General features: G+C 43.0%; 1 protein-coding gene across 1 annotated transcript in view; it reads left to right on the top strand.

The window, feature by feature from the left end:
• The window catches only part of SERPINF2 (serpin family F member 2), a 70,643-nt gene that overhangs the window by 21,791 nt on the left and 35,535 nt on the right, over positions 1-13,317 (top strand). Inside the window, exon 3 of the mRNA XM_040338376.1 lies at positions 9,982-10,396. Coding sequence (XP_040194310.1) covers positions 9,982-10,396 — 415 coding nt within the window. The remainder of the gene's footprint in view (positions 1-9,981; positions 10,397-13,317) is intronic.

Here is a 13,317-nt window from a genome sequence, read left to right as displayed (position 1 = left end):
TTGGCCTGATCCTGCTTGTTCTGCAAGACAACACTCGTAAAGCTAGTTAGGATTATAGGAAATACAGTGCTCATATTGCAAAATGCTCGTTAACCGCGTTACTCGCAATCTGAGGTTCCACTGTATTATCAATTGAATTATTCTGTGCGTGAGCAAGATGGAACTATATTGAATATACTACATATATCCTGCAGCATACCTCCCAACTTCCAAACTTGAAAATGATGGACACTTTGGGGAGGTAGAAACCTACAGTCTCCCCACCCACATCTTATCTCTGCCCACTTCTTCATTAAACACTTGCATGATGAAGGAACTTGTTGCCCTTAAATGTTGCATACATTGTAAACAATAAATGGCTTGTAGGAGTCTGTTGCCCTCTACTGTCTGAAGTTGTTAATGTCTGTAAATCTATTATGCATGCACTTCCTGCCCCAAGTTTGTTGGCTTAGAAAATCCAGGAGGAGTAAATCGAGATAGTCACTCAGCCACATGTCCTGTGCATGTTGCTAGATCTTGGACCAGAAGAGACTATTCAAATATTCCTATGATCTAATAGCATATCTGTAGCTGCTGGGTGTATATTTATGTTTATTGCAAACATAGTTTATATACAGCTCCTGTTCTAGTTAACACTGTCCCTTCCTTCTGGTCTGGAATTCTATAGCTAGTTTTAGCTCAGGACTTGATAACCAGTGTAGCGCCCCCTTACTACAGTTAGTGGGGAATGGGAGAGTTACTTTGCTCCCATTCACAATTTGCCAAATTGCAGGGCTTCTGCCCTTCAGAACTGTCTTGTAGGTCAGTCTGCGTTTCAGGGGTGCGTTTCCACCTCTGGGCGGCAGTTGGCGCTAGAGGGGTTCTGGCAGAGCCACTTTTCCCCAGCAGCCAATTAGAGGAGTTTTCCCTCGCTGGGCATGCTGGGGAGGGGTATATCTGTGGCAGACGCCATTGATTTGTGTTCTCTTCACGGGGTCCGAGTTCCAGGTGCGGCATCCACCTTCAGGGTGCGCGCATCCATGGACTCCACCACCATGGCTTACCTGGCCGGAGTTGCGCACCATGCAGAGCTTCATCCTGATGATGAAAGGGGCCCCAGTGACCTGCTGGGTCCCAACCTTTGCTAAAAGTATCCTAAGCTGAGAGCTGTCCGGTGGGGGATCGGCTCAGGGAGAACCCAAAGAGAGGTTATCCAGGAGGCCTGAACGAACCATCGGGGATCTGGTCACCACGATACTGACAGGTACATTGCAGCTGTCAACCGGTGACCTTAACTGAAATTTACTGGGAGGATTCGCTCAATCCAATTATTGCACCCTAAATCGCTAGGCCTGTGGCAGAGGTCCAGAGTCAGGCCTGTGGCAGAGGTCTGTTCCTCCCAGCGATTTACAGAGTGGCGACGAACTGATCTCATTATTATGGAGAGCAGGACTGCTCTTTTCATATCCAAGGCCTGATACTAAAGTTGTTCTTATGCTTCATCAACCTTTCCTATCTTGTCTCATGTTGATGTTGGCCATGTTGGGCCTTGGAACAAAGCATTGAAAAAATCCAATTGATGACTGGACCTTTGCTCATTGCCTCAACTCACTAGCATCACCCCTAGACACCCTGCAAGGTAACTCAATACGCCGATCCCACAAACAACCAGCGGCTCCTGCGGGGGTAGCGCTACACCAGCATAGGCTAAAGCCAGGTTAGGCTTCTGTGGCCACGTCAGGATCATAGGCTCAGAGGTCCGGTCGCATATTAGGTTAGAAACTCTTAGGGAGGGACTAAAGCGCAGAGTAGATGGACTGGTGAGTTCCAGTATCAGTAAGGGATCAGGCTCAAAGACCAGTTGCTATAGCAGAAGAAGTTCCCACCGACCAGCAGGAGAAGTAAACAAGCAGGTCACCCTGGTGGATGATGCAGGCTCACCCCAAGTGCGAAGTCTAACAAATAACTGGTATTCACCAGAGCTCCTGATGGTGGAGATTTTACTGTGTAGTACCGGGTTACCGTTCTCAGGCTCACCCATCCCCCCCCCCCACCAGGAGGTGAGCAAGCCATAGTCCAGTAGCTGATATAGCAGGTAAGGATCAAGCAGAATCGGTAAGCAAACCAAAGGTTGGTAACAAGTGGTTGCAGGTTGGTATCGAGCTGAAGCATAGTCGAGGAACAAGCCAAAGGTCGGTAATGGAGATGAGAACAGCTGCAGGTAAGCACAGGAGCAAGATATGAGCTGAACAGGAAGTGCAGAGACATGGCTAAAATCAGAAAGTTTATCAGAGGAGCAAAGCGTTCAAGGTTCACCAGAAACAAGACAAGGCAAGAAAGTCCTAAGGATCAGACAGGGAGCTGTTCAGCATCTTGGGTGGCTCAACAAGAAGAACTGACAGGCACAGCAGAGTTTGTGAGTGGTGAGGAGCTCCATTCCAGGCCGGTTGGACAACAGTTGGGGGATCCTCCAGTGGCCGCTGATCTTGTCTTCAGACACAGACAGATGCCAGATCAATCTCAGGGGCCCCTGCAATTGGACTTTACTGCAACATTCATCTTGAGGTATCTATATAAATAAATATAAACCAACCATGATGTTATAATGGCTAGCAACTGCATGAAAAGTATTCACCTAGACAGTTAACATCTATATAAGCAACACCAAATCCCACTGCTTGTGCCCAAAGCTTTTTCTAAATAGCAGACCCCACCCAGCGATCTGCCAGCCATAACTTTCCCAGACACTGCTGCTGACCTCTTCACACTACCTTCTTCTGGTTTTGGCATATATGACGATCTTGATTTACCAGAATGATGTAAGTTCTGTGCATGCATCAAGGAGTTGCCGCCAATGTACATTGTTTATTTCAAATTGCTTGCAAATTTCTTAAACTTCTACTTGACCATGAAGTTTATTTTGTGGCTCACAGACTGATTCATACGTAAAATTGCATTGTTTGTAGGTGTCCATACAAGCCCTGATCAAAAATGGCAAACATTATCTCAAAAGGATGAAAGCACCAGAGGAAGTAGAATATTTTGTTGTATTCTGTATTGTTCATTGGATAGATGATTGCATTTTTTTAAAAAGTGACATTTTAAAATGATCACATCCTTAGAAATGATGGTTACTGATCACCACCGAAAGTTGTATTTCATGGGTCAGCAATCTTTTTCCACTTGAGGGCCGGATTCAATGTATGTGAATGCATGGAAGGCCACGTTCACCTGCTAATAAATTAAGATATTAATCCTAACAAAGTAGTAACCTTACAGGTTTACCTCACTTTAAGGTGCTTCACTAATACAAAGCCAGTTCACCCTGAGGGAGCATGTGTCTGGGGATTCGGATTTTACTGCCCCTCCCCCATCCCGCCACCCAAGGGTGGCTAATGCCAGCCAGCATGGTCTGAATATGGGGTTTCAGTCCCTAGGAAAAATAGGGTTCCTGCCCTTAGGGGAGATGTGGTCCCCGACCGGCCCCAGGAGAGAAGGGGTCCCTAATAGTTCCCCCCCCCTATTGCAGTGCCCTCTGTATCCCCTATAGCAGTGTCCTCTGTCCCCCTTAACATCACTCCCATAGTGTCCTCTGCGTCCCCCCCCCTGAGCAATTTCCTGTGTCACCTGCAACCCCCCCTCCATTGTCCTCTGTACCCCCATAGTGTCCTCTGCATCACACACGTGCACTCTGTGTAGGTAGAACTAACTATTCAGAACTATTCAGTAGAATTAATTAAATCCAAACGTACAAGGTGAACAGCATTGCATGTATAACATAATCTCAAGGGTTGAGAAGAGAGGCAACTCGCCACTTGCATGCCCTCAAGATTAGTTATGGCGCACAATGCAGATGATGCTCATGATTGATATGATGCCATTAACAATTATTTGATCCCTAAATCTTCCTAGCGACAAAAAACTGGAGGTTAGCTATCTTGTTCTATATATCTTCTATTTTTAGCTTGGTCAGAGCCATACAGGGAGAGGGGGGAGGATGGGCAGCAGGCAACACTTACTGAGAATAAGGGGTCTCACCCCAAGTCTAATGGAAAGAGGTACACAGAAAACAGCTAAGTCAAATTGTGACATAACCTTCTATGCACTGATAGAGAATCTCTCCTATGATAGTAGAAACAAAATGACATATAATAAATGTTATCATCATGAAATAGCACATAGAACCCCAATCTTTAACCATTTGGGATCCGCCTGCCGTCAATTGACGGCTACAGTGCGGATCCCAATTTCCAAACCGCCGTCAATTGACGGCCGCCCCTTAGGGCGGTCCCCGCGCGCGCTCCAGAGCGCGCTGCGGGGAAAATCTGTGTTGGCCGTGTCCCTCGGACACAGCCAATTACAGATCGCCGCGAACGGCCAATCAGAGTGGCCGTTCGCGAGGCGATCTGTGCGGCCAATGAGAGAGGATCTCATATGTAAACATATGAGATCATCTCTCATTGCCGTTTTACACAGAGACAGCGGTGCTGTCTCTGGAGAGGAGACGGATCTGTGTCCCTTGTACATAGGGACATAGATCGGTCACCCCCCCAGTCACCCCCCCTCCACCTACAGTTAGAACACTAAGCAGGGATACATTTAACCCCTTCCTCACCCCCTAGTGTTAACCCCTTCAATGCCAGTCACATTTATACTGTAATTAGTGCATATTTATAGCACTGATCGCAGTATAAATGTGAATGGCGCAAAAAATGTGTCCGATGTGTCCGCCATAACATCGCAGTCCATTAAAAATCGCAGATCGCCGCCATTTCTAGTAAAAAAAATAATTAAAAAAAAATAATTCTGTCCCCTATTTTGTAAGCACTATAACTTTTGCGCAAACCAGTCGCTTATTGCGATTTTTTTTTTTTTTTTTACCAAAAATATGTAGAAGAATACGTATCGGCCTAAACTGAGAAAAAAAAATGTTATTTTTTTTTAAATTGGGATATTTATTATAGCAAGAAGTAAAAAATATTGTATTTTTTTCAAAATTGTCTCACTTTTTTGTTTATAGCGCAAAAAATAAAAACCGCACAGGCGATCAAATACCACCAAAAGAAAGCTCTACTTGTGGGGAAAAAAGGACGTCAATTTTGTTTGGGAGCCACGTCGCACGACCGCGCAATTGTTAGTTAAAGCGATGCAGTGCCGAAAGCTGAAATTTCACCTGGGCAGGAGGGGGGTATATGTGCCCAGTAAGCAAGTGGTTAAATTGCCTCTCATAATTGCCATAGTCAAGAAGTCAACCAGCTCACAGGGTGTCCTCAAAGCCATTGTGTAAGGAGAGGTTGCTGTTTGGAGCAGGGACAGGCTGTATTCAATCAAATAGCTATCTAAAAGGTCCACAAAAGTCCTTTCAAGCACTGGTATAGGTGTACTACTTGCAGGGCCGCCATCAGGAATTATGGGGCCCCTTACACAGCTTCAGGCATGGGCCCTCCTGGAGCAGAGAAGCGGGGGGTGGGGGGGGGGGGGTGCTGCTGCCTGAAATTGAGGAGCGGGGGGGGAGCTGCTGCAAATTGAGGAGCAGGGGGGCCCTTTACAAAAAAATAACTAAATAAAATATATATATAAAAAAAGGGAGGTAGCCATCCGGGGCCCTGGGGACCTCTGGGCCCTTAATAAAAAAAATATATATTTTTTTTATATAAAAAAAAGGGGGGGGGCTGTCATCCAGGGCACTGGGGATCTCCGGACCCCCCCCCAAAAAAAATATTGGCCCTTTAATAAAAAATAAAATAAAAATATATATATTTTTTTTTTATTAAAAAAAAAAAAAAAAAAAAAAAAAAAGGGGGGGGGGGGTGGCCATCTAGGGCCCTGTGGGCCTCCGGGCCCCTCCGAACCTCCGGACTGCCTGTACCCCCCTGATGGCGGCCCTGACTACTTGCTCTGCAGTACATAGGTATGTAATACATTCATATACTTTTTTCTCAGTGTAGGGACAGTTTGCTGTTTCGGGCAGGGACAGACTATAGTGACACTGGCACAGGTCAGAGTCAACTCGCACTAGAGGGAAATGGCTCCCTCCGCAGCAAAGCCACACAGTGGGCCAGATTCACAAAGAGATACGACGGTGTATCTCCAGATACACCGTCGTATCTCTGACTTACATTGGTCCTATCTATGCATCTGATTCATAGAATCAGTTACGCATAGATATGGCTAAGATCCGACAGTGTTACACTGTGTTACACTGTCGGATCTTATTTTCAATTTGAAAATGGCGCCGGTGTTACGACGTTTCCGTAGCGGCTTTCCAGGCGTAAACTTACCCCTGCTTCTATGAGGCACAGCCAATGTTAAGTATAGCCATCGTTCCCGCGTCGCTTTTAAATTTTCTTACGTTGTTTGCGTACGCCGATTCATAAACACGCGCGTCGCAAGTTACGCTCACGTCGAAACCACTGACGTCCTAGTGACGTCAGTGGGAGCAATGCACGCCGGGAAATTCTGCAGACAGGGGCATGCTCATTTAAATAGGCGCGGGAACGCGCCTGATTTAAATAGTACACTCCCCCTAGCCGCGGAATTTGAATTCCGCCGGGGGATTTGCGATCCGCCGCCGCAAGTTTGGAGGTAAGTGGTTTGTGAATTACCCACTTGCCTCCCAAACTTGCGGGAGCGGATCTTAAATCAGGTAGATCGAGCAGATCTAAAGATCCGCTGATCTACGCAAATCTGGCCCAGTGTCTCCTGATTGCAGAGATATATATCTCTATCCAGCTCCTGGCTACACATTCAATTACAACCATCAACACCAGCAAAATGTAATACCTCCTCCTGATTGCAATAATCAGTATTCAATGGTACACATTTTTATATAGTATTAGTCTAAAAAGGAATATTCCCAAGAGAAGGAAAGGCAGAGGGGTTGAGTAATTTAAAAAAGTACCTAAGGGAGGCCTGTCTGACACGTATTTAGTCCTGCAGAGTTGTCTTCATAATCGACTTATAATTTGATGTGAGCTAAAACCTAGTCCATTGGCACCATGTCTTATGGAATCTTTCTCCTCGATTCCTCAGACAGTGTCCGCTATTCCAATTTAATTTCTTTATATTTATCAACCACTGCCCTACTGTAGGAGGAAAAGAAATCTTTCCATTTTGCTGAAATACATGACCTTGCCATGTTTATCAAACGGGTTACTAATTAGTTTTGGTACTTTTTCTCTTGGATAGAGGACTGAGGCCCCGTACACACGTCCGAGGAACTCGACTTGCCAAACACATAGAGTTCCTCGTCGAGTTCTGTGTTGAAGCCGCCAAGGATCTTGGCGGGCCAACTTTCCTCATTGAACAACGAGGAAATAGAGAACATGTTCGTCGGCTTCCTCGCTGAAAAGTGTACACACGACCGAGTTTCTCGGCAGAATTCAGCTCCGATCGAGTTTCTGGCTGAATTCTGCCGAGAAACTCGGTCGTGTGTACGGGGCCTAAGATGCAAAAGGCAAGCTGCTGGATTATCTGCTAAAAGTAGGCCAGCAAGGTCATGAATCCGTTTATAAGTCTCAAGCTAAAAAGGCCAGACTCGTGGGCAAGTTCAAAATATATGCAGAATTGTTCCTTCGATTTCGCCAAATCAAAAATATTTCTGGATTCATCCTATGTATGAGACATATGCCAACAGACTAAAGGCTGTAATTAAAGCAAAAGGTGGTTCAACAAAATACTGACACAAAGGGGGGGGATTCTTTTTCCAACTCAGTGATTTCTGTTTTTTAGAAAAACATTTTTTTTTTTTCTGACCTGGTGTTATGGTTCACTGTTATCAGTTGCACTAAGTAAATACAGCTGGATAAAACAAAAACTGTGCCTGTCTTCATTTCAGGCTGCAAAGCAACAAAATTAGATTTTAAAGGGGGTGATTATTTTCTCATTGTATCTGGGTCATGGTATAGACAGTAGTAAGTCACATTCTGTGATGTTAAGGATGTTTCCAAGTCTATCCAAACAACTTTTTTTTAGCTTGAAGTAGTTCTAAAGGCAATAGGTGTGTGTGTGTGTGTGTGTGTGTGTTTTTTTTCCCTAACAGTGTTTGTAGCTGCTGACTTTAAAGGTATGGATGGTTCCTCTGCCATTCCTGCCGAGTTGTTTACTACTGACCTGTAAGTCTTTATGGCTCAAGTCACCCAGTTATTTGCTGATTTAGAGCACAGAAGTCATAAGCGTGCTTCCACACCTTCTGCAGATTCTTTCTCTCATTTTTTTTTTTCCTATGGTTTTAGCCGCTTCTGAGCCATTGGCCACAGAGACTTTCTGATTATGAGTTGCTCCTGCCCCTGACTGAGGAGCTTGCCCCTGTGGGGTTGAAATCTACTGCTATTACTCACAAATCAAAGGAGACTGTTTAACACTTGATGCAGTGCGCACCACTCTGAAACTTGGATCAGCCTGTTGCTTTTACCAGTACTGTTTAGTCTTGGTCCTTTAAGGCCTCAATGTCTTTCCCCCTTGCACCCTCTTTTCAAACTCTTTATACAGAGATTGGAAACACTCAAGTTTTTTTTTTTCAATGCCTATTAGCATTGTACTCATTTTAGGGAGGATTTTGTACAAAACGGTCTATTGCCATTGGTGAGCAGGCACCAACGGGTCTGAGCCAGAGGTGGTGGAACTGAGTTCCACCAAGTTCCCCCTGAAAAAAAGCCCTGGTTCTCAGTGTACTTTACACAATCCTGGATGTGACTATACCTTGTCAAAACATGTCTGACTGGTCAAAATACCCCAAACAAGATCTCACCACTGCTGCTGTTGATCACTTGATTATTGAATGGCTGTTTTAAGTTTTAGTAGCGACAGTCTTCTGGAAGCTTCCCATTTTTTTTTTCTCTGGCATGGGTCCCATGTCGGTACAAATGCGTAGGGAGTTGATGGTGAGCATCCAATGATATCTTTTGGCTAAAATATCAGAAGAGCAAAGAGGAATATGACAAAAGTAAATGAATGCAAGAGGCCCAGATCTTATTGTATTGCATTCCATTCTATAGATACATTTTACTCTGTTCGGGAAAATATCTGATGGTCAGGGGTTCTGAAGAACTATGTGATGGAACTTGCGGACAAATGGACAGCATGCATCTTTTGATGCTTTGGTTCAGGAAGTTGAATCGTTGATGTTTTTTATTTTTTAAATGTCAAATGGAAAAGCATCTCAATAGAAGACAAATACATACAAAAATATAAAAAAATACCAGTCTAGCACCAACATTTGTATATTTAAAACCTCATGCATTCTAATCTTCCCGGTCTCTCTGGGTCAAAGAAGAAAGAAAAAAACATTCCATACAAAGTATTATTCCAGCACTCCTGATTTAGTAACATCTCAATTATTCTAATTCTATTCAATTTGGTTCGAAACTGGGTACCTAAAGACATTCCTCCCTAAGGCCCCATTAACACCTGAGCATAGCGTTTTCAGGCAGAAAGTCGCACAATTTTGTCGCAATTTTTGCAGTGTTTTTTTTTGCCGCGATTTTGTACAGGTCAAAAGGTCACCAATGTAAAAAGCAGAAAAACACCCAAATCTGCCTACAAAAAAAAGTCCCAGAACTTGTTTGAGCTTCAGGCATTTTGGAGCTTCTGGCTTCAGGCGTTTTGGAGTGGATATGTGAACCATCTCCATAGAGAATAATAGATTTTTTTTTCCCCTCCAGCATTTTGTAGCTTCAGGCTTCAAGCCACAAAACACTCAGGTGTGAATGGGGCCTAAAGCTTTTGAAATGTAAAAATGTAGAGCTCCCTATACTGAGAAGTCAGCTGAACTAAAAGTACAATCGGACACCACCACATCCTATTCCTGTAATTTTATAATATATTATAAACATGCGTGTTTTCTTATCCCGTGAGTCTATTGCACGATGCAATTGTAAATACTAGTAAAAGAGAACTCTTGTTACTACTCGGTGGGCTATATGGTAGCAATATGTTAAGATCTGTGTGAAAGCAATGTGCCCCATAAGTGAAATTCACTGATATGTTTTATTATCTGTGCAGGAAGTTATTGATGAGGAGGAATTGCCTGCAACTGAAATAGAAACAACGCTTGTCAGTACAACTCCATTAACCACAAAAGCAACACACTCAAACATTGTAGACTCTACCTCGGACACTTGGTCAGACCTCTTTCCTTGGGCAACAGAATTTACAACCACTTCTACACCAGCAATACAAAATGAAACAGAGGCTCCTAAATACGAAGACTCAATTGAAGATGACCAAGATGAGAAAATATCCTCTTCAGAAAACGCATGTAATGGAGACTTTTCTAAAACAGAGATGAACCAATTTGCAGATGCCATGATGAAATTTAGCACAGACCTTCTAAAACAAGTTCACTTGGGATCCAAAAGCTCCAATGTGGTTGTTTCACCTTTAAGCATTGCTCTGGGGCTCTTACAGTTGACTTTAGGTAATGGACATTTTTTTTAACACTCTAATATATACAGACCCATAATTAAATGTAAAACCTAAATCTATTTTTCTGTATGTTTTTAGTATCCTAAAAAATATACATTTATAAAAAATCTAATTGTGTTGCGCTATTACTTTAAATAAACATCCTGAAACCGGGTACAATGCATATAAGCTTTAGCTCATGTGCAAATTTAGTGCAAGAAGTGACAAGTGTAAAAAAACAAAAAAAACCTGTAAACATTCTTGAGCAGTGAAAATAATCATAAAAGGACTTAAATTTTCCTAAATTCCAAAAAACGCTTTGGATAAAGAAACTGGTGACACTCTTCCACCAACAGAGATAATAAGCCTCTTTTAAGGAAAAAATGGGATCCTTATAAATTGCAGGAAGTCTAATGCGCGTCCCCAGGTAGTGGATAAAAACGAATGGCAATAAGCGCCCACCAAAATACTCCTCTGCTCCACCAATCGACTACACAGCATCAAGTTATAAAGTGATCACTTTGTGAGAAAAAGGCTCCATTTTAGCATATACCATAAAATCATTCAGATGTATAAAATACGAGCAAGGCAATGAGCAAACATGTTTGAAAAAGCCATGCCACTCAATGTGCATTCACAATGACGTCAGACCGTATGTTCCATCCAACATGTTTCGTCAGAATCAAAATCGGGGGGGCCAGGAACATCCCTTCTTATTTTAATCCATTGCTTGGGGAAGCACATTAGACCACCTGTAATTTTTTAAGGTTCTAATTTTCTGGTAAGTGGCTTTTTCATCTCTGTTGGTGTAGGAGAGTGTCACCGGCTGTGATGGACAAGGCAGTTTTTGGAATTTATTGAAGTGGACTGTTGAAAAAAAAATGTTTTTGCACTTGTCACTTCTTGCACTAATTTGCACATTTGTTATGAGCTGAAGGTTTATATGTACTGTACTTCATTTCAGGATGTTTTATTTAAAGTGAGAGCAACACAATTTCATACTATTTGTATTATGTTTGGGTATCCTATTTTTGCTGTAGACCATTTTCTTAAAAAAATGTATCCTGTCCCCTTAAAGCATGTTACACAGTGCTTGTTCTGTGTAATTTTGTCCCCTGTATAACCTAAAAAAAACCTGGCTGACCCTGCCTGGTTCTGCCCTCCCTCCTGTAAATTGACCACAGTTTATCATGGCTGTTGAGTCCTGACACCGTTGACGACAGTTTACGTGCCCCTGTCATCTTCAACTCTTTTCTGTTCTCCTATGCCCCTCCCTCCCTGCTTGTCAGCTGTGTGAGTGCCGATTTGCTCCCCTCCTGCTGCTATCAAACCACAATGTCATTCCTACAATCAGCTCTGCTATATTTTTTTTAAATGCAGCTGTGTACCTCAATTTATAGCGTAGATCAGCACCCACTTGACCGGTCGCACCTCTCCTCCTCTCTGCCTCCTTTTAGATGTCATCGGGGGTTTCTCAGCCCCATCCTCTCTGCTAAAAAAAATAAAAAACATAAACTGGGGACATTTATTTAATAAAGCAGAGATGATTGTATGAATGTAAATAATTTTTTGTGCATTCGTTACCTGGAGATGTTGTTGCAGGCTGACAACACAAAGCTGTTACTTTGCAATCAGCAACAATATTGTCGTCTTGTCACACACTCCCCTTTATTTGGCCTTTTGGGCTACCTGTAATGCCTTCTGAAGACAGTATGGGTAGCCCACTAATGAAATGTGCACAAAAGGCTGACACCACTGTTGCAAAATTGGGAGGTTGTGGATTATCCATGTCAGCCTGGGATGTTACGGAGGATCTCCAAGTAAGAGGCTTTGCTGAAAACATGCTGAAAAATATCTTTTGGTTTTTACACCCATTAAGGGGCTGTGTGGTCACCTATCTGTGTGGTTATAAAACCCAATTTAGTACATGAACATTTGATGTCAAGGCACAGAAACCCCAAAAAATCTGAATGGCGATCATTAACACAGGATTGGTACTCCATAGAGATCAGTTGGTATTTTGCTAGGGCCTCCGTACATGGGCATTTTGTTCATACCAAAACTGCTTGTTTTCTCGTACAAGTCAATGTGAATGTAAAAGCAGATGACGCAGATTAGAACACCAGATTGGTTCTCTAATGGCATAAATCCACTCCAATGGCCACTCAGGAAGGAGCTAGAATGTAAAAAATGACTCCAATGTAATAGTGCCTGGCACTAAGTGTAAACAGCGTGTGTGAGTCAGCTGATCCCTGGGGGTGGCGTGCGTTCCACGTCTCGCTCCGATGGGCAAAGCCTGATGTGGGGATATGGACCCGGAAATGACGGATCGTCTACTCTGACATATGCTGTCAAACCGCTCTGGTGAGCGGCCATCTTCATACTTGGCACTCGTGGTGGAAGATCTAAAAGTTTTATCTTAGAGCATTTTGTTTTTTATGCTTGCTTATTTTTTCATTAATATGCACATTTAAGTTTGATGCAGTGTTTTCCTTTGTGCCAGTTTTTCACATGAACATGCATAGCGCCTTTTTATAATTCTATATAATCCAAAAAGTCTGTAGTTCTTGGTTATATTAATATCCTCCACCTCCGTGCCCAAAGTACCAAACAAGGGTTTACCTGGAGAGGAGAGGGTATTGAATGTGTTTTTTACATACCTGTGTAAATTGGACAGTGAGGTGTGCAGCAGAGGCTCTGTTGGAAGAGGAGAGAAAGGGGATAAGCATTCTATGACCTTCTTAGAAATTTGGGGTCATGCAAATCTGGTGAGCCTTTTTTGGTGCTTTGGTTGATATTTTGAACTATATTTATGGACTTTTAGTTCACTGAATATATTTTTGTTGCACTAGTTTAGATGTGATGTTTATATCATGTGCTTCACAAATGTGTATAAGTTTGTTTGTTTGGCAATTTATATTGATATGAAGGTAT

Source organism: Rana temporaria, chromosome 2 (genome assembly GCF_905171775.1).
Source record: "Rana temporaria chromosome 2, aRanTem1.1, whole genome shotgun sequence".
Taxonomy (NCBI): Eukaryota; Metazoa; Chordata; class Amphibia; order Anura; family Ranidae; genus Rana; species Rana temporaria.
This window is presented reverse-complemented; position numbering and strand designations above follow the sequence as displayed.